Source organism: Melanostigma gelatinosum, assembly GCF_949748355.1.
Source record: "Melanostigma gelatinosum genome assembly, chromosome: 19".
Taxonomy (NCBI): Eukaryota; Metazoa; Chordata; class Actinopteri; order Perciformes; family Zoarcidae; genus Melanostigma; species Melanostigma gelatinosum.
This window is the reverse complement of record NC_136652.1, coordinates 2,768,165-2,790,356: the sequence shown is the minus strand read 5'-3', so window position 1 is coordinate 2,790,356 and position 22,192 is coordinate 2,768,165. Positions and strand designations below refer to the sequence as shown.

Here is a 22,192-nt window from a genome sequence, read left to right as displayed (position 1 = left end):
AAAAGGCGTGACTTCTGGAGGCTCAGGAGATTCACGTGCGATGTTCCTTGGACAGACTCCTGCTTTCCACGGCGGTGGTGGTCTCGCTCTGTGGCCGTCACCTTTCTTAAGGCAGGTAGAGTAAAGCCTGACGGCCTGATGTTGTTTGGAACGGGGGAGCTCTTCCTGTCGACCACTGTCAACTGTCACAATAACCGCGTTTAACGAGCAATCAAGGAGCACGCTGCTTCAACAACTTTGATCAATTTGTTAATCAATTTTAAAAAATGAATTAATAAATCACACAAACTTACATTCATGTAAAATATTCTGATACATTAAACCCCTTTATTGAAATTGAACGGGACGATTTACAGAACAAACGTTAGTATTAGTTCATGTGCTGTTATTCCATGTTGATTTGACTTTTGACTCTTCAATGTGCATCTTCACATTTTGTCTCTGTTGAAATTAATTCAGCTTGTGCTGATATGATTTATACATGGAGTTTCTCAGAAGGGATTCTGCTCTCTGATGGAAGATTGCACTCATTAAACATGCATTGAAGTTCCCTGCAGAGTTCGAGTGAGGAATATATTGCAGAGCGTAATAAAATGTAGGTCGCTGCAGAAAGCATGGGCTGCAATTCACAGCTTGTTCTACACATTAAGATCCAACATGAGGGTTTAGGTTCCCACAGATATTCGTAAGTGATGGAAAACTTTCCTCTGTGTGTTCTTCCATCAATATTTTTTAATTCTACAAAGTGAGCCAATTACATGTCATACATTTTTCAAAATGAAATGTCACTTTGAGATGTGCCTCTCCAGCAGCCATAGGAGATGATGTATGAACAGGAGACTCAATTTTCTCAGGCTGCAAGTGACCAAACTGGACAGAGTAGAAGTCCTACTTTCTAAATATGTTGGGATGCTGTTAGTGAACGTCAGCCCACATTCACACCGACTCCAGCCCTGCATGAAAAAACGCTGCCTTAATTCATTTAAATCAAGCCGGCTGGTTGAACATAGAGGACCCTGGGAAAAAATTGTTTTAGTAAAAAAATGTAAGATCTGTTTTTGGCCATTTGTTGCTTTTATTTGATACAGTGGAGAGAGACGGGACGACCTGCAGCAGAGGGCCACAGACCACTGTGGCAAGGACTCAACCGTACTACATGGGGCACCAGTTCTACCAAATGAGCTATCAGGGCACCCAACTTTTCAGGTTTATTTATGTTCTGCAACTCCAACTGGACCTGCGTCTGAATCTCTACTTCAGGTGTCGATCGTGAACTGCAGTGTCTTCAGTTCACGTCTGACCTTTGTTTCATGGTACAACCCGTGTGTCTCCCTTCATTTCCTGCCATGTGTCTACTGTCGCTATCTAATAAAGACATAACATGTTTGAAAAGCTTGACTCTGTACTTTGTTTTAAGATGGTGACACCAGCTGTTGGTGGTGAGACCTTGATGGGCTGCAAGTCTAAAAGAAAATTTCAGTTCCAGGTTTAACTGGGGGGGGGGGGGGGAGTCCCCCTGCCTGTGTATCTATAGATAACACATGTTACGTGTGAATACTGGAAAGTAAAAACCGTGGCTACATCTGCTCACTCTGTTTGTGAAAGCCAGACTTTTCATCCTTAAGTCTGAGTGGAACATGCTTATGTCAGTGAGCCCTGTTATGAGAACCAGAAAGATTTTTATTACAGGCCTCTGCAGGGAAACCATACCACCTGTAACCTCACACAGTGCTCGATCCCAGCTGATTCCTTCCTTTTGAACCGTTAAGGAAGTCATGTGACTGCCTGCCTCCACATAGTTCTGTGAACCACAGCCCTCCAGTAGGATTCAGGTGGGATCGTCTCAGGGGGAGTGGAAGCCAGACTCGATCAACACCGCGGAGCGTGTTCAGGCAAGACACGCCGCCTCACTCTGTCTTTGCCTAACCCTTATTCTGGAAGGAAACCTAGGAGCACCTCTAATTCCTCAGAGTGCCTGACATTCTGTGTTGTCCTCCCGTCTTTATCTCCACGATGGATCATAAGTAGACAAGGGAGGTGGAATGAGAATGCTGGACAAGGCCAACGGGGATTCACAGAGGAAATCGGAGGGAGAGATCAGTGATCAACGTGTGCAGCAGCCTCAAGGTACTGTGACTAGAACTACAAATACTGACCCACTGTGTGATAATGGTGCGTTAAGTCACTGTGTGTACTTAGAAGAGAACACGTTGCAAGACATTTCATTTTCTTTCCCTTTCTTGACTGCCTTTCCTCACAGTCATGTTCCGGGTAGGTGTCTTTGCCATCGATGCATCCGATTGCCCAATCTTACACGTTCTCTTTCACTTGTGGCTGATTTGCTTCTGAAAGATCTGCTTCAGTTTTATAAATGTCTTCATAGTCTGGACATTTAGGGTTAAAGTTAAATCGGGTGTAATCATAAAACTGCAGTGTATTCAGTGGCAAGCTCCTGTTTCCTCTCCCCCAGATGAGAGGAGAGCAGTGCAGAGGAGAGCCTTCACCAGGTGGATGAATGTCTTTCTGCAGAGAGTAAGGCACAAATCAATACAGAGTTACGTAACACTACACTCCAGCTCATAAACACAGTCACCAATAAGGTTTACCATTTGTTGTTTCCAGCGCGATCCTCCAGTCGAGGTGCACGACCTGTTCACAGACATTCAGGATGGACGAATACTGATGGCTCTGCTGGAGGAGCTGTCCGGGTGCAAGCTAGTAAGAGTCAGGCTTCATAGTGGAAGTATTTTGTGTCACCAAGAAGAAGAATATAATACAAGACGAATAAGTTATTTCATTTTCCTCTGGTCCATTTCCGTTCAGTTCACGAGCAATTGCACCATATTTGTGAGCATAGGATCCTTAAAACACATTCAAAATACTAAAACAACGCTCATTGTGTGATGTCTTTGGTCAGCTTTACAGGTTTAGGTCATCTTCTCACCTCATCTTCAGACTGAACAACATTTCCAAGGCTCTGGCTTTCCTGGATGATAGACACGTGAGTGTCTTTGTTTGTTCAGTGACTTGGCTTTGATGTGCGTTAAACTTACAATCGAATCCGGAAGAAGTGGATTTCCGGTGATGTCTCCTCCCTGTTGTCTCTCAGGTGAAGCTGCCTGGCATCGATGCCTCAGGTATCGCTGATGGGATCCCCTCTGCTGTTCTTAACCTTGTCTGGAATATGATCCTGTATTTCCAGGCAGGTCTCTCCCCCCATCATCTACCCTAATGTCTTCATGTATTATTTCCCTCCTTGCCTGGGTGGTAGTCTTTGTAACTGACCTATACATTCTTCTCATACAGGTAAAGGAAGTATCGCGAGGCCTCCAGAGGCATTTCTCTTCCAGCCTCTCTTCCTTATCCACGAGCAGTTACCCCTCCTCCAGCGACCTCCCACCCCAGCCAAATGACATTGGCAGCTACTCCTGCAACACCCTGCCAAGCAAAGGCAGAAAGGCTGCCAGAGAGCCAAAGTACCATGGGAAAGCAATAAAGACTCTGCTGCAATGGGTCCAAAGATGCACATCAAAGTGAGTCTGAAAAAGAGCCAACCGCTTACAAAGTCATTTCTGTCAATTAAAACCTTCCAAACCCAAGTGTATACCTCTACAACCACAATGAGGGAAGCACAATGTGCGAGCTGGCTGTGTTGAAGTTTGGTGTTACGATCATGCAATTTTAAATGTGCAGGTTTGGGGTGGAGGTGCACGACTTTGGCAGGAGCTGGAGGAGTGGGCTTGCATTCCTAGCTATGATTAAGTTCATGAACCCAGTCTTGGTGGACCTGAGGGAGAGCCTGTCCAGACATCCAAGAGAAAACATTCAGCTGGCCTTCACGATAGCCCATCACAGTTTGGATATACCACCTCTGCTGGAGCCAGAAGGTAAAAAGTGGCTCACATTGATCCAACTTCATCAGCAAAGACAACTTTCTGCTTCTTCACATAGACGGTCCTACGCTAAGTAGCTGTTAGAAGCCCAACGTGGTGTAATGATACCACCTATCAAAGGCTTGAAAGAGTAGATCAGAAGCACGTAGCGTAAAGCTTTCATGATCAATGTAGAAATTAAACTCACTCGAAATGAGCAGCAAAGGTCATTGCTGCGTGTAGTGTCACATTTATTGTATCTTAAGGATCATACAAAGGCTGAAATAGGCCCTCACACAGCAGGATGGTCTCCTTTCGTCTAACCTCGAATGTAAGAAAACTCCATTCTTCTTTTCTGCAGATGTGTCAGGCACTTCCCCAGATGAGCAGTCCATCATCACCTATGTGTCTATGTTTCTGAGCCATTGTTCAGACGCAGATGAAGTTAGTACGTCTGTGAGTAGCTCGACTTAGTTGCTTTTTGCCTTATAGGTTAGGAGTTAGGTGACAAAATTGATACCACTCTCATATCAGTCTGTCGAATGTGAAGCTACCACCAGTCAATGGTTAGCTTAGCCTAGCTTAGCTTACCTTAAAGACTGGCACCAGGGTAAAACAGCACCTCTAATTAACATGTTATACCTGGCTTGTTTAATCAACACTTGCTTTATGCTAAGCTATAAGATAACTGGCTGCTGACTGTCATTTAATATCAAATGCACAGCTAGAGAAAGGTATCAATCTTCTCATTTAACTCTCGGGGAAAAAAGGGAATCAACTTATTTCCTAAGATATCATTCTATTCCTTTAGCACCAAAAACAAATGTATTGATAAACACTTTGAACCAATGAGCTTTCTGGGTGTTATTCCAGTGGTATAATGTAACTTTCACCACTAAACCCTATATTACAGGATCATACAGCAGATATCGAAGTTCCTGAGATCCCAGATTTTGGATCACTCGAGTCTGTGAGCTCTGGAGAGACCCACGCCGACGACCCTAAAGCCCAAGCAGCAGTGCAAGGCTTAGAGAGGAGCAGCGAGCAGCTACTGTGGAAACGCTGGGCCCGAAGATCCTCAGGGAGCCCCCAAAACACCGTGCTTCACACGAGTGAGGCCACGCCACCATTCAACAAAAGAAGAAGCAGGAGTCGAAGCATTTTACAGCCACCCAGTCCTCTGGACGCAGACGTAGTCAGCCAGGAGATCCGATCATGGATGGAGAACGCATCTGCGGATCAGGCCGATAGCAAGCCCAGAGTGGATGAAAGTCACCTTTCCTTGAGCTCAGAGGAAGGAATCTACAGCTTGTCAGCACTGGACTCAGATGAGGAGGATGCCTACAGCTACATCCTGGATCTGAAGAACGAGGATCTTCAACCGTATAATCAGCTGAAAGGACAAGTGCCAAGGGTTGAAGAGGAAACAGAGGAAGACATGTTCCTGAGCGGAGAACAGACTGAAGAGTCAAAACATCTGGAAGTATTGAAGAATACGTTAAACGGGAGTGAGCATCAAGAAGACTCACCAGCACAAAGTGTTGAACCAGAGGTCAGGGCTCAGTCAGGGGTTCATAGGACGTTTGAATGGGACAAGAGTGACAGTAGTTCCAGAGAGATGGCACATGGTATAGCTGTGTTTGACACAGAGCCAGAGGAGGACAGCAGAAGCAGAGAGGAACGTGGAGACGAGGGAGTAGTTAGAGGACGGAGTAATGATCAGGGTGATTGCTGTGAGAGAGAGAGGAAGAAGCAAATGACAGAAAATGCGAGATTGGTGAAGCATGGATGTGATAAAAGAGGAGCTCTGATGGGTGAAACACAGAACTCAAAGCTTTTTGATGTGGATAGTTATAAGATAGAAGTTGAGAAACAGACTGGAGGAGGACTTGAAAACAGAGTGATGGACAAGGAAAAAGAGGAGGAAAATGTGCCGAAATTTCAGGAAGGGTCGGAGAGAAAGTCAGGTAAAGAACAAGAGGAAGATGATGAGGATGAGGAGAGGGAAACTAAGCAATGTGTTGTGAATTTAGAACGTTTCAAGGTCGGAGTACATGAAGTAATAATAACTGATGAGACTGTATATGAAACTAGAATAAACACAACAGGAGGAAATGACGGGAAAGAAAATGGCCCAAACATGGAAGAATTAACTCGTGAAGATGACAAGGAAGAATCCAGTGATGACGTCATGACCTCTGAAGTTATTGCAGCGGAGCGACAAGACAGGAACCTTAAGATTAAGAGACGTGAACACACTGGCAACACGGCAACAACAGCCGGTAAAACCGCCCCCAAAAATGACACTAATGGAGGCGTTGATGTCCGTGGTGTTGAAAGCGGTTGGACTGCTGCCTGCACTGCAACTCCTCAGTCATTCAGGTAGGTCGTGGATTTGTACATGCACAACTGACCATTTGCTGAGCACTTAATTATGGAAACGAGGTTTAGGCGTACCAGCATGGCACATGGTGCAATGATAACGGGAGAGTGACTGCTCAATGTGTTTGAAATAATGACTCTTCTGTTACGAATGGAACAAGTACTTTTGTTGCCGAAACATTACCATCTAGTTTTGTTTCATTTCTTTTTTTTTCAATTTTAAACCAAACCATCATATATATATTTTTTTACAAATCTTACCTTCGTTGTTTTGTTGCCCAAACCTGACAAAGGAGTTTTTTTTGCCTTTGCTGAAGTAATTCACTTTCACTTCATGAAAGTTCATTGCAACATTTTGGTCACCTCAAAATGTCCTGTTCAGCTTTTGGTTGTATTTCGCTCCGCCCTCTTATGTCACTTCTGGTTGCAAAAAAACAAGATGGTGACGGCAAAAAGCCAAGGTGGTGATGCCCAAAATGGGGTCCATTAATATACAATATATTGAATATATCTCTTATAAAGACTAGACAAATAATTACATTTTTATCCGTGTTTATTGCTTTGATTTCATCGAAACATCAGCCTGAAGTGCCTGATTGTAGTCTGAATCTAACACTCGTTTGTTTTATCTGCTGTTCAACAGAGAGGGAGGATTCATCCCTCAATCCTCAGCTGCTCCGTGTGACATAACCCCATTAGAGCTGGAGATGCTCTTGGTCCTGTGGATCCTGCTCTACTGCTGCTTCATCTTCTGAGTCCCCCTGCAGTGCACCCTTCTTATTAAGATATGCTTATTCGCCCAGTTTCCACTAACGAGCCGAACAAGGACACTTAGTGCTGGATTGACTCTTTATCTGGGTCACACAATTCCCCTCAAGGCAACACTTAATGACTGTTTGCTTTTTGCTGCCAGCAGAAATGATTCGTCACTTGGGTTATAGTTTCAGATACATAGTGCTGTTATCCCCATTACTACACATTGTGTCTGTCTTACCCGGCACACATGACCGGACATGGGTTGTGAGGTGTTTGTGCATGTCCAAAATGCTCTGTTTATTCAATTTATTTTTCAGGCAGAGATCCTCCTTTCAATTTAAAATGCTTTCATTGATTTTATAAACCACATGGTGGCGTCGCAGCATCACAGCAACTGTCACACGACGTCGACTGCTGAGAATCTCACAAGACCTGCTGTTCAATGAGATGCTGTATTGACACTGTGAAACTAAGCTGATCATATTTAATGAGCACTTTGAAATTCCACAGACTCTCACTGTCACTTCCATCATTGTGTACTGTATCATTGTCCTCATCGCTACAGATACCGTGTGATAGTTAAAGCTGATCAACAGCGCAGACTTTTCTTTGTGACTGAGATATAAAAAATAAATCTTCTTATTCTTCATATGTCTTCTGGTCCTTTTCACGAGATCAAACCAGTCATGTAAATATTGTATTTCCAGGTGCCGTAGACATACAAGGCAGATGCTCAATATCTTTGTCGCAATACCAGTTAGTACACAGTAAAACTAGGGCAACCTTTAAGCATTTATCTGTTGCATAAGTGTTCAAAATCCATATTGACCAGAATGTGTATTAAAGGGGGGAATGAGTATGCCCTGTCCTCGCTGTCCACACACACACACACACACACACACACACACACACACACACACACACACACACACACACACACACACACACACACACACACACACACACACACACACACACACACACACACACACACACACACACACACACACACACACACACACACACACAGCCTCTGGAATTCTAAGAAACTGAAAAACATGCCGCCTTTGTTTGCTTGGAGCTCAACCCACGGGTCAAAAGCTCAGCCCTCGGTGATCAATATACTTTCGACACCGCCGCCACCCCCGCACAAAGCCACGAGAATAACACTTCCCCACAGCTGTAGCTTTGCCGGTCTTTTGAGAGACCAACCTGCAGCGCCCCAGAATCAGGCCAGGCCAGGATGGCGAGAGAAAAAGCGATGGTGTTTGTTTTGTATGGTTTTACATGTCTCACAGCGCTGGCATGGTTAACAGGCCTCACAGCAGATGTGTCGGTTTTACCAAAGCCTGAGAAACTCCTCAGCAGGCCTCTGCAAAGGGAACAAGAGGTCAATCAGCAGCTCAACACATCGGCCCTAAACACAGCCTTGGCTTTTGAGCCGTACCGTGACCTGGCAACCAGCACCGCTGCCGAGCAGCAACAGCACAACATCTTGTTCTCGCCCTTGGGCCTGGCGTCAGCTCTGGCGCTGCTGTCCCAAGTGTCTGTGTCCGAGAGTCGGAGCCAGGCCCTGGAGGCCTTGGGGCTGGCGGCCAACGCTACAGAGCAGAGCGTGGAGGCCACCTTATCTGCTCTCGCAGATCTGCAACACAGCCTCACTCTACATGAGGGAGGTGGGGTTCAAAGGGCAGAAACTAGAGCTGGAACTGGGATTGGGGCAACACCATGGGTGGAAATTGAAGGAGATGATGCTGGAAACCGAACTGATGGAGATGATGGGGCGGAGGGTAGGAATGGAACTGAGGGTGGGGTTCATCCTGGTGGTCAGCTGAGAGTGTGGAGCAGCCTACATATTGATGGAACACCTTCAGTAGACTATAACAGTTTCCTGTTCAGGCCTCGGCACACCTCCGCCTTCAACACCAGCTTTGACACGTTGATGAAAGACTTGGAAGCCTCTGACAAACTTGAACTTACCAATTATGTGCACTTCAAAGGTAGCTCCTTGTTGATGAAAGTTTCAGCTTTTGTACATGCATATTCTCAACGTAAGGTTGGGAGGTGTTCATGCACATTAAGGTTGTGAACAATCAGACAGATTTGCAAAAGAGAACCATACACCTTCAAAACCATATTAAGCTTTAAATGAGAATTAACTGCTGCTACATTTGTAAAAGTAAAGTCAGTACACTTCCAAAATGTGCTCATTGTGTCAATGCAATACCACCCACTGCACAGCATCAGTCATTGCTGTCTATATAGAGCAGATGCTCTCTTGTGACAGTTGATGGTGGTGAATTTACACAGCAGGTGCTTTTTATAGGTGTGCAACTTCTACCTTTGCCAATCTGTGTTCCTGTTTCATTTGTCACCTGTTCCCTTTATCAATGACACGTCAATCAGGTCGTCAACCATTTGCGCGGCAGCACACGGTGCCAAGGAGCTTCCAGCTGAACGCCACTACCAGCGTGGAGGTTGCCATGATGTTCGGGGACGACTCCTCTGAGGTGATGATGCTGTACGACACCAACTGCTCAGCCACGGTGGTGCGGCTGGCCCACTCCCAGCGCCTGGCCTCGCTGCTCCTGCTTCCTAAAGCGGAGCTGCAGCCCCTCGAGGACTGCCTCTCTGACGAACGCATGAGCTTTTGGCGCAGCAACCTGAAGCCGGGGTAGGTGGGGGAGGGCCAAAATTGTGGAACAGGAACGAGGTGCAAAACGTTGTCAAGCTGTCCTCTCACGCTCATGCTTTCCTGAGTACTTGCATGGACTTAACGTAAGTGTCAGCAGAATTAAGGATGAGATGAAATTATTTAATTTTACCAATCAAACTCTTACTGAAGAGGATTCAGAAAACAAGCTTCAATATGAGGCCGTGAACTGTTACAAAACAGTGATTGTAAAGCTAGAAAGGCAACATTTGAGGGGGCTGGTACACCCAAAATACAATTCATTTATTTTTTTGTGTCTCCTGAATATCTGTCTTTGAGATTTTAGCTCCCAGGTCTAATTATGGTGAATGGAATTTAATTTGTTGTGCTCACAGCATTGAACATTTTTACATATTTTGGAAATTCCACAGCATCACATCATTCTATAGCAGCGACGAGGAGACTGCAACCTTCTTTAAATGCATACATGAAGCAAACATAAATGCAGCATCCACCTCATGTTCCCCACATCACTTCCATCCATTCAAGGTGCGACAAGCACTCTTTTAATGACATCATCTCGTTTTTACACTGTTCTTCTGCAATGGTTTAATGACACCGCCACCAGCTGCTCCTCTCGATGAACAGATCCGAACATTTACATAACGGTATCAGATGCAGTTTCCTTTTTTTCCACTTTTCTGCAAACTCTGTATAAATTGGTGCTAAATCACCCAGAGCAATCATCATGCTGTTCCTGCGACGAAACAAGAATGCATAATTTTTCATGCAATTCATAAATAGTGTGAACACCATGAACGGAAATCCATTCACCTCCATTGTATTAATGGAAGGCAAATGAAGTGTGGCTAGACCCTGCAAGGGCAAGTGACACACTATGTTTGAACTAACCCATTACCAACGCAAAGGTAGCATTTATTTCAGCTTGTTTGAACTTGTGTGTCGTGTAGCTCAGGGGTTAGTGGGGAAGCATGTGGTGGTATATATGGGTCTGGGTGTGTCCATGTACAGTGACTGCCCTCTATAAAGGGTGTTTGCTTATCCTTGAGTGTACAGCATATTGATCCGTGTCACTGGTCCCCTGCAGCCACTGGCTTTCTGTTGTTTGCTAGCATGATGAATGATGCTGAGTGGATTCTAAGTCAGCAACAATTACTGCTCTCGACACATCGGTGAGCCAAAGCCTGCAGTATGGGTCCCAGCCATGTAACAGGACAACTTAGAGCAAATCCATTAAAACATTGATTGTTGTTTTCACAGGCGAGCAGAAATCCGTTTCCCTAAGTTCCAACTTAGGAAATCCTACAGTTTAGAAAGCCTCCTGAGGAACTCTGGGGTATCATCGGTTTTCTCACACTCAGCCGACTTCTCTGGACTATCGCAGAAGACTCTGAAACTTGCCAAGGTTAAGAGAGAACCAAAATATCCTACTTTTCTTTGCCAGAATGGATTACCATAAAACAAGCAGGCAGTAGTGCTTGGTTGAGACCTTATTACACATTCAGAAATTCCCCTTCATTGATGCATTGGACATGCTGAACTATACTTTCTCTTCACATCTCTACTGCTCAAATTCACTCTCTTTATTCTGTCTTTTCTTCTGTTTCTGTCCCTTTTTTCAGGCTCCTCATGAGGTGATGCTCGAGGTGGAAGAGACCGAGTACGAAGATGGGGGGAGACCTGACATCACGCTGGACTTCTCTGTTCCCCCGAGGATCACCTTTAACAGACCGTTCATGCTCATAATCTACGACGATCTCACGGGGCTCGTCCTGCTCATGGGGAGAATTATCGATCCCACAGATGTCTAGAGTGAAGTGAACACAGTAGCTTCACTGTGCTTTGCTATTGATAAAATACTACATTCACATTACATCATTTGTATTTTTTCCCAATCGCATGGCATATCATTCTGGGGACAGAAATGCTTTTCCAGCAATTACATCAAAATTGCAGAGTGCTTTGTTTTACCTCCAATTTTCCCAAACATTACAGGCTGATTTACAGTTTATTTCTCCATTTACACAAAATGATGAAAAGAAATTCAAATGGCAGTCATTTATCCCTGTGACTGAATCCCTGCTATTCGTGCAAACACATAAAACACTTTTCTTCCATTACAAAAGCATGTGCTTTTTTGTCATTTATTTTTTCACATCTCTTTATCGCCTTGTGCAATTACTGAAGAATTGCTCTGCAGAAACATCGAGGCTTATTCGCCCAATACAAAAAAGAAAAACTGGTGAAACTGGTGAAAACAGTGTTACATTTTCGCACTGCAGCTTTACCTCAGCATCACACAGCCTTGTGGAGATGACATTGAGCTCATTGAGGAGATGATGAATAGAGGATAGTTTGATGAACAGGACAACAGATCTATCACAAGAAGCAGAAATGTCAGCCTATTAATCAAGAAGGGGCCAATTCACCCCCCCAAGAACTTGTACCTGTCATGTTCCTAGGGTTTGTTTGTTCCTGCTTTTTTTTCTAATTACACGTCTTTTTTTACTTCCTGCCTTAGTATGGTTTTCCCACTTGTGTTCCATCAGTGGATTAGATCCATTTAGCGTGTGTTTTCCCAGTCAGTACCACTGCTTAGTATTTATTCCCAAAGCCCGAATGAATATACAAACGTTTATATTAGAGATGTCCCAAGCTGATTTCCTTTTACTATCAACTTTTTTTGTAGAGTATTCAGTATTTTTGATCGAGTAGCTCATGTCAGATTTAAAGGCTATATCTGCTATTTCAGTGTACAGATACAGATTTAATCAACATTTATTGGATTGTTCTGAGTAACAGCAGATAGCCTTCCCAATGTTGAAGGAATTAGATCAGGATTGAGGCCAACTACATGATGATTGAGACAGCCCTAGTCTAAATATTCCATTGCACTGCATCTAGCATGAAGCTCAATAAAGTTTCATCTTGAAATACACTGCATGCTACAGAATATACTGCATGTCTGGACTGTGGGAGGAAACCCACACAGCCTCGGGGAGAACCTGCAAACAGTAATATTGAAGAATGGCTCTATTAAAATCAGCGTGACTTTACAGTTGCACAGGTTTATGTCATGTTTCCCTGTGTAATGAAAGCCCGGTGATTTCTGTTGTACATGTGATTTCAAAAATGTCACGATTAATGTTAATATGAAGGAGGTACGTAATGCAATACACTACACAACTTGTGCTGAGTGAGCGAGTTGTGTTGCTTCATTGAAGATAGTCCGGGCTGGTATCTCTTAGCACAGGACAGAGAATAGGGGCTGGCTCTTGCTTAATCTTTGACTCAACTGTCAGCTGACTCTCAGAGCTCTTGTATAAAATGGGGAGTTTCTGGCAAACCATCTGCAGCAAAGAGGACATTAAAGGTAAGCATGGCACTTTATCTAGAAGGAATATATCACTTATAATGCTTGAAACCTTGCTTGAGTATTAGACTTACATTCATTGGTAAAAATCAGGTTGAGAAGTAAAACTTTTGAAGTCCTAACATAAGATGTAATAATTAGGAAGTGTAGAGCTATTTAGATGCTAAATCATATCAGTGTACCCTGTTTAACTCTATTAACTCTAACGCTATTATCCACTCATTATCATTCCATTAATTCCTAAAATTGTTCTCTATATTCTAATACCACTATCACTTACTGTGGCTGAGCCCAACGAACAACTTTTAATTTCCCTGGACAGGCTGTAAAGATGCGTGGGATCTTTGCTGGTTGTGCACTTTCTGCACTGCTGCTGGCTGCAGCCTGGGCAGACCACCACCACAAACACCACGGTGCAGGTCACAGCCACGATGGTGCAGGTCATAGCCACGATGGTGCAGGTCATAGCCACGATGGTGCAGGTCACAGCCACGATGGTGCAGGCCACAGCCACCACGGTGCAGGTCACAGCCATGACGGTGCTGGTCACAGCCACGATGGAGACATGAGCTGCCATAAGCTGTCTGCTCCCAATGCTGACTTTGGCTTTGCCCTCTACAAAAGCCTGAGTACCAATGCTGCTGCTGGAAAGAACATCTTCTTCTCACCGCTGGGCATCTCCACCGCCTTGTCCATGCTGTCTACGGGGGCCAAGGGTGAAACCCACCGGCAGATGTTCTCCAGCTTGGGCTACAGTGCTTTCAACCAGGCTGAGGTCAACGAAGCATACAAGCATCTTTTTCTCATGGTAGAAGGCAGCCAGGAGGATCAGCAACTGGATGTGGGTAACGCTGTGGCCCTGCGCTCTGGCTTCAGTCCTCTGGAGATGTTCCTGAAGGATGTCAAGCAATACTACTCTGCTCATGTCTTCAACGTCAACTTTACCAAATCTGTGGAGGCTGCAGCTGAGATCAATGCATACATTGCTGGTAAAACCCAGGACAAGATCAAAGATTTGGTGAAGGACCTGGACGCTGAAATGGCCATGGTGCTGATCAACTATGTCTACTTCAAAGGTAGGACACAAGACCATACCGATTAATACCATTCATGCAGATAGCCAGCTATTTTGATAAAACACACAACTATACATCTAGGTTCAGGAGCATCTCCTTGAGTAGTTCAAGGAGCTCAAGGGCCGTGTGTACTATGAATATGTAAAACAAAGTTTTAAAAATTATGCGAAACCACGATCATATGAGTTGACATGCAGCAACTATATTACTTTCCTCCTCCATCGTTTCCTACAGGACGATGGGTGAAACCCTTCGATGGCAACCAGACACAAAAGGCCGACTTCAATGTGGACGAAACCACCAAGGTTCAGGTGGACATGATGAAGAGGACCGGTCGCTACGACTTCTATCAGGACGTTGACAGCCACACCACCGTCATCCTGCTGCCCTACCATGGTAACACCTCCATGATGATTGTCCTGCCCGATGAAGGCAAGATGAAGGAGGTGGAGGGCTTGATCTGCAAGGACCACATCAGGCACTGGCATGACTCAGTTTACAGGAGGTAAGAGAGGAATTACATTTTCTTTTGAATCCTCCTTTTGATGGCTGTGAAGTGTATAGTGACAGTGTAGTCGTTTGTAGGATCATAGGGAATATCTTGGTGTTTGGTGGTATTAACCTGGATAATTTGGTGTCCGACAAAATTCTAAGTGGATGAGGTGTCCTTGTTTAGCACAGCTCAAGTTGAGTGACCTAGCTGTAGGTCGACTGATTCAATCAAGTGATTGTAACACTGGTGATGTTCTGCATTTCTTAGTTCTGTGGATCTGTTCCTGCCAAAGTTCTCAATCTCCGCTGACGCCACCCTGGACAGCACACTGAAAGGAATGGGCATGGTCGACGCTTTCACAGACAACGCTGATTTCTCTGGCATCTCCGACGAGGTCAAGCTCAAAGTCTCAAAGGTAGGATCAGCAAACTCGCCCTCACATGTTTGTTATGGGAATTGAAATCCCAATTATTCTTTAACATGGGCACAAATACATAAAATAGTAGATCCTGCAAAGACCCTTTGCGAGCTACATGTTTCCAAGACCTGCGCTCTAATTGGAACTAGACACCAATTGCCTCCTCTCGGTTCCCCCACAGGTGTCCCACAAAGCCATGCTGAGCGTGGATGAAACAGGAACAGAGGCAGTGGGCGCCACCACCATCGAGGTCATGCCCATGAGCATGCCTGAAATAATGAAACTCGACAGACCCTTCATGGTCTTCATCCTGGAGCACTCGACCAAGACCATCCTCTTTATGGGCAAGATCAACAACCCCGCAGCCATGTAAAGATGCTAGGGACATGAGTGTTACATTTGTAATATTGTCACACTGTAGTAGGTTTTAATAACTACAGGACATAAAGCTCATTTTGACCTCAGTATCTGAAAGCCGTGTAGAGATGTCAGTGATATTGAAAGCATTGGGCGATGATGAATGGAGGGTAGTTCGATGAATAGGACAACAGATCTATCAAGTAACCGAAATGTCAAGTCTATCAATCTGCTTGCAGCCTGTCAGTGTGACTCATTTATTACCGTCGGTCATCGGAACTCGGCTGGGTGTATAAATGTCTAAATACATCATTATGTATTGTATCCAGCCGGCTGTTGTGTTTATGATAAAGATTAAAAAAACAACAAAAGTAGATATATTGCTTGAAGCATCTGCTTACACACTGAGCCAATGTGTCATTGTGATATTGCTGTTTCAACATGGTGAAGTGAAGGGAAATAAAGATTTTTCATCAACAACTGGTATTTTGTTATTTTAACCTTGAGTTCATTGATCCCAGAAAAGATTACAACAGCAAATAATTCTGAGCTATTGAGAGAAGGAACCAATACTTTTTTGTTGAAATAACAAGTCTTAAATGTGTCTCTTTGTATCTCCCTCGAAGGCTGCTGATTTCTGGTGTATAATGTAACAATCCAACTTTTTCCGTCCCGATACCCGGGCTTTGCATATCGGTCAATATCGAGTACCGATCCAATACGAGTGTTTAATCAATGAGCTGTATTTAGACTGGGATTTAAGACAACATCAGGCATGACTTACACAATGCTTTCCAAACCTTGTAAAACACAGTGTAACAAGTAAATCTATAGATTTATTTTTATTTACAGAATTGTTATTCATTCAAATAATAATTACACCAACCCCTTGGTAAAAAAAATCAAAATTAACAGGAATAACAAAGTATAAACCTTTTGAATGCAGCAACGAATTGATCAACACTTAAACAGCAATTAAAATGTCTGTATATAATGTACACAGTACATAAACATGGAACTGAATTGAACATTGAATTGAAGCAAATTGAAATGTGATGACTTGTAATCTCACACAGATTTAATGCTGTAACTGTAACAGACATTTTTAGACTCCTACTGCACCAGCGGTTCTTTAGCCATGTTGTGTTGCATCAGGAAAGATAGCCTTACCAGAAATCTCTTGGCAAAGGACAGAAGAAGAAGAAGAAGAAGATGGTTCTCCTTAATGTTTGATGGAACTGTCTGCTAACTCTTAGATTAATTGTAGGCAGTGGTGGGCCATCAGGGCCAGCTAAGCCTTACTGGCCTAAACAGAATCACAAAGTTATAGCTATTTTATAATTTTTCACAAATACACTACATGTGTTCCAATTATTTTTCCCATTAGCTTATTTTCTCATTGCACAGCTCCTGTCTTCCTCAGTTGCTCTGCTTCCAGCCTGCAGCGCTGCTTCCAGTGCAGCTTGTTTTAAGTAGAGCTTTTATCCAATCAGATTTCACCTCTATGTCTCCAGGTAAGAAGAGAGGCCCGACTTTGCAGATTAATTATATGGGGACGATATTGTTGATTGTCAATCAGATCTTTAGTTTGACATTGGTGTATTCTTTGACGTGCCACAGAGGTAGTCTACAGTACATCAGCATTAACGTGCAGCTCAGCATTAACATGTGGCATGATTGGTCAGTGGGCTAGCGTGACTGTTGTGACGCTGAAGCTAGCTAGCATAAGTTAGTATGAGTAGTAACAGTTCAAGTTGAAAGATATGTAAGAGGTTATGACATTGACATGACATTTTTAGCGTTTTGCTTGGTGTAGATTTTTTTTTTTTTTTACCTAGCTTTGTTTTTTAAAACTCAATGGCTGAAGGAGGAGAAACGGATTTCTCAATCAGGACATTTCCAGAAAAAATGGACATGGTGAGAAAGGGTCGGCCAACCCCACAGCTAGCAGCCCTGACCCAGCCAGGAAAACGATTTGTACCAACGGTATTTGTGGCTGACAGCATCGGAGAAGCGTTGCACATGTTATGGCTAAGAATGCATTTTATTTGCAACTGAGCGTCTTGGTGTTTGGAACTACGCTATGCTAACATGAGGTGGCTAACCAAGGCAGCAACAAGACACCATAGCACGATGTGCTACGGTGCTTTTGAAAACTTTTGGAGAGACCCGAGTGGATCAACAACTCAACGAACACGTTCGCAGGAGGACCTCTGACTGGAACTGAACCGCACTATGTTTTGTACAACTGCGTCATTAAACTCTTTGTAATCAGAGAAAGGAGGATGGACTTTGTCTTTGGTAGGTGAAGTGCTTTTGTTTTACATCTGCAGTAGCGTTACGACTGTGTTCATTTGTCTATGGTGTCGTTTTTATGATATGGTTAATATTGTTCCCTCTGATGTGAATAATATTTGAACTGCTCGTGCTCTTTAGTGTGCCACGGAATGCGTGCTTTAGCACTGCAGTGTTGCTGGATTGATTTGTTGCTTTGTTGGCATATAAATATATGTGACTGGTTCCTGTGAGTTTATTCTTGTCATTGTGTTAATTACGTTGATTTTAACTATATGCATTGATCGTTAATGACGAAGCATCCCGTCATGATTAGAGTCCGGACATTTGATTCTCTGTTTGGGATTTTCTTTTCTTTTACAAAGTAAGAATGATGGTCTGGAGAAATGGGGATTGTGTGGCGATTGCTTTAGCCCTGTTTGAATCAGTAGGGAACAGCTAAACCGTGCGGGGAGAGTTCTATTTCATCCTTACTGGCCGCGAGAGGCAGTGCTTAACACTGGATATCTTCTTCGCGCATGCGCAGGTCGAGTCTTTAGATCAAGTCACCTGTGACCTCGGATGACCCCCGTCATCTATAAGTTCCGGTGTCATCCTGAGATCAGTCCTTTTTCATCTTCGCGCTACGCAGGCTAACTACCATCTACGAGGTAGATTATCATCCAGCCATTATTATGAGACTGATGCCATACCTATAATTACTCATGAATCATAAATTATTCGTGGCCCGTTTCTGAGATAATCTGTCATTATAAATCCAGCTATGTGGATCAGCCAGAGGAAAGTCCTCTAGTGGTTGAACTGTTTGGTTTATTGCAGGGGTCTCAAACTCCGTATTCGGCCGGCCACATCATTTTATGTGCCCCGCGAATCTGCCAGCAAAAAAAAAAATAATAATAAAAATATCCCCATAGTCTAAATTATGAGATAGAAAGTCAAAGTTATTCGATAGAAAGTTATAACTATGATAGAAAGTCATAATTCTGAGATAGAAAGTCAAAATTATGAGATTGACAGTCAAAATTATGAAATACAAAGTCAGAATTATGAAATACAAAGTCAAAATTATGAGATACTTAAACACAGTCATGGAAGCAGCTCTTTGGCTTACTGTACATTTAACATGGAAATGTATTGTGAGCACATTGAAGACTACTTTAAACTGTGAATGCAGAGAGTTATCAATATGTTACGAGTAGTGACATTTACAACCGGCCCTTTGCGGGCGACCATGATGCTGATGTAGCCCGGAGTGAAAATGAGTTTGAGACCCCTGCTTTATTGGGTCGATGATACAGCGGTGAGAGGACGTGTAACCAGATGGCCGTCAGCCTCACACGACTCCTCACCCTTTGACCTGTCAACAGAGGAGTTACTGCAGGAGTGTTTACACAATCAGCACACATACACTTTGTCTCCTCTGTCAGCACCCACACACAGTGACTTCTGCGAAGGACGCGAGTAAGAAGTGTCTGAATCAGAAAGCTGAGCGGGCAGCTTTTTGAAGTTCAGTCCAGTCTGCTGAACATAACCAGGTAATGGACTGATGCCTGATTTATACTCGTCTGTGCACCTCTGTGTTCTGTGCGGGCACCTCAGCACAGTACTGTGGTGGATTGCACGTAGCATATCACGTCTTTTTTGGTTTTCAAATCCTTTGTTGGTCAGTCTTTGATTTATTTGATAGACCTGATTCAATAGTTTGATATAAATTGGGCCCAAACACAGATTTTAGTCAAGATTTTAAGGATTACAGATACTTGAACCCAAAAGCACAACTCAGACACAAAATATAAATTCAGTTCTTTTACTTGAGTTCAGGCAGGGTCAAAACCGGGAGGTCAGTCAAACAGGCGAACAAATCCAATAAGGAGCAAAAATACAAGGTCGAAAACAGGCAGATCAGGAACAATATAAAGATACTCTGGAGAACTTGGCAATAACACACAAGACAATCTGGCAGGGAACAAGTGCAAGTGAGGGGACCTAAATAGTGAGGGCTAATGAGGGGATGGGCCGCAGGTGAGATGGGTGAGGAGGACCAGGTGAGGGGAATGAGAGGTGATCGGGTGTGAATGGTAGGATCTGAAATGACAGGAGAGTTAATGAAACAAGCAGACAGGATGAAAACAAAGTAATATGAAGGGGAATTCGTGACACAGATATTCACATTTCATCTCTACGGCTCTGTGGAAGCTCTGCACAAGCTTTTCCACACTATAAATTAGGCATGAGAAGCATTGAGTTCAATCACAAGCTGCACATTGTTGTTCTTTAAACGGCCCATATGAAGGTCAATACCAGCATTTTTGTCACAACTAAAACATGTACTATACTTAACATTTTTGTGAACTATTCTTAATGCAGCTTGAATGCTGATGTATTTTCCCAACCCTTCTGGTCAGACACTTCTTTCTATTCACTTCTGTGCTGCATGGAAATCAATTATCAGGCTCTGAGGCTCGCTTGAGTTGCGTAATCTATTACATCATCTTGTTTGTGGAAATGTAGCTGAAGTGCAGAATAATTGGAAAAGAATGCACAATAATGTAGACTTCGATGAATATTTCAACACAAGCAAGTTTTGTCTGAAACCAAAACAAATCAAATATCACCAACATTGTGTTCCAAAAGGTTGGCTGTAATATAAACATACATACATGCAACTACTGGTGCAACTACTGGTGGAGTCATGCAGGGTGATCAGTAGGAAGGAGGTCGTGTAATGATTGACTTCAAATACCTTCGCTTTTTCACTTATTCTCTCCCAGGAACACAGGAACCTACATTCACTGACCTAAAGCTTCAGTCTCTTTTGATTGGACCGTGTCTCATGGGGTATCAGAGGAAGATCTTTTGAGGATACTATGAACTACATCGGCCATTTTTCACTCTATTCTATATCCAATCAAAACATTAAAGATCCCATGAAACATAAAAATCACAACATTACTGCTTTTTGTGTACACTTGTATATTGTGTCTTGTTACCAAACATATCCTGAGCAATCCATTCATTCCTTTTACAGAGAGGTAAGGAATGCACAATACTGTGGAAACAAATCATCACATTATATTTCAAAAGAGGTTGAATACGTATAAATCTTTATTTTTCATGAGGCCTCCGTGGGTCCGTGACACTTGGTGTCACCGACTACAGAAACTCCAATGACATCACATCTGATGGTGACAGACTGGCGACAGCGGCCAACAATCATCACACTGTGGTGTCCTATTCAAGCAAAAGAGCAAGAGGCAGCTGATCATTTCAAACCACCATTTATCCTGTTCTCAGGACATTGATGACATCATTAAAACAATGGGAAGATGCATCAGCATGGTGTTGACCTATGACCCTCCAGATGCTGTGGACACGGATACATCATCGCCTGTTCCAACCAATTGTGCTCTGTTTTTGGTTCGGCTGTCTTAAAGGAAGATGTACTGCTTATAGAGATTAGTTCAAAAGAAAGTCGCTGGACTAGCTCTAAACCTGAACCTAAACTGTGAAACACTGGTTCTAATGTTTGTCATGCTCGTGGCGTGGCTCGAGGTACAGCTGTCCTGCTCTGTCTGTCCATCAGTAGGTCCACCACTTTACTCCAGACTGAAATATCTCAACATATTATTATCGAATTGCCTCAAAGTTGAGGTAGAACTCTGTGGTGCCCAGAAGAGGAGTCTCAATGACTTCGGTGATCCCCTGACTTTTACTTTAGTGCCATCATCAGGTCAACATTTAGATTTGTCAAATACTTTGGTTTATGACAACAATACTTGCAAAACTACTGACGTTCCCATTCAGCCTCAGCAACACTTAGCTTAGCATCAGCATGTACCCATTCAGTCTTGTTGTAAACTATTTTTAAAAAATGTTTTATGTTTGTTACGTTTTTATTCCTTACATTGTTTTTCTCTCTTTTATGTGTGTATTGATAGATCCAAGGAGGCTACCACATCAGAACCACATTAAGTCTTGTCAAAGAGTCTAAAATGATTAAGTGAAGGTTAAAAAGTTAAAAAGAGGTTAACGAGGTTCAAGTCTTTGAAAAAGTAGGGTATAAGGGTACCTACCTGCTAGAGGAGCCTTTCTGAGAGATGACTCCAGTGATTTATCAGTCAAGCCTGCAGAGGTCGGAACGGGGAGCTGATGCATCGATGATGCTGCCAGAGAGAAAGCATCGTGTCCGAGCATCTATGGAGTGGTCTCACCGACGTCACGATCTCCTTAGTTACGAGGTTGGTCGGCCATGTTGGAGTACATACAGAACCTACCTGGCGGCGAGTAAACAAGGAAGTGCGGCGAAAATACCATACTTTGAATCACTGGATAGTGCATCAAAGGTTCGCTACCTGGCCAAATTGAAGGTTATTGGTAACTTGGATCCCTATACGATGAGTGCAGATGGTTTCAGTGCCGATCCTACTTATCTTCCATCGGTAAACTACGCCAACATCTACACGTATCTCGTGAACACCCCCAGTCCTTACACAAAA

General features: G+C 43.5%; 3 protein-coding genes across 3 annotated transcripts; all 3 read left to right on the top strand.

The window, feature by feature from the left end:
• Positions 1-2,009: 2,009 nt before the first annotated feature.
• On the top strand, positions 2,010-7,578 carry clmnb (calmin b). The gene is made up of 10 exons (XM_079291420.1): positions 2,010-2,127; positions 2,471-2,532; positions 2,623-2,718; positions 2,918-3,001; positions 3,110-3,202; positions 3,307-3,533; positions 3,694-3,887; positions 4,234-4,328; positions 4,786-6,254; positions 6,898-7,578. Exons 1-10 carry the CDS (start codon positions 2,043-2,045, stop codon positions 7,007-7,009), a joined length of 2,517 nt encoding a protein of 838 aa, XP_079147546.1. The 5' UTR covers positions 2,010-2,042; the 3' UTR covers positions 7,010-7,578.
• A 675-nt stretch (positions 7,579-8,253) lies between these two features.
• LOC306793460 (alpha-1-antiproteinase-like) lies at positions 8,254-11,495 on the top strand (the record flags this gene model as incomplete). The annotated part of the gene is made up of 4 exons (XM_079291106.1): positions 8,254-9,010; positions 9,417-9,684; positions 10,945-11,089; positions 11,307-11,495. The coding sequence occupies 4 exons, from the start codon at positions 8,254-8,256 to the stop codon at positions 11,493-11,495; spliced, it is 1,359 nt and encodes a 452-aa protein (XP_079147232.1).
• Positions 11,496-13,388: 1,893 nt separating this feature from the next.
• On the top strand, positions 13,389-15,417 carry LOC306792892 (alpha-1-antitrypsin homolog; the record flags this gene model as incomplete). Its single annotated transcript, XM_079290257.1, has 5 exons — positions 13,389-13,470; positions 13,561-14,133; positions 14,368-14,638; positions 14,894-15,041; positions 15,226-15,417. 5 exons carry the CDS (start codon positions 13,389-13,391, stop codon positions 15,415-15,417), a joined length of 1,266 nt encoding a protein of 421 aa, XP_079146383.1.
• Between the last annotated feature and the right edge of the window lie 6,775 nt (positions 15,418-22,192).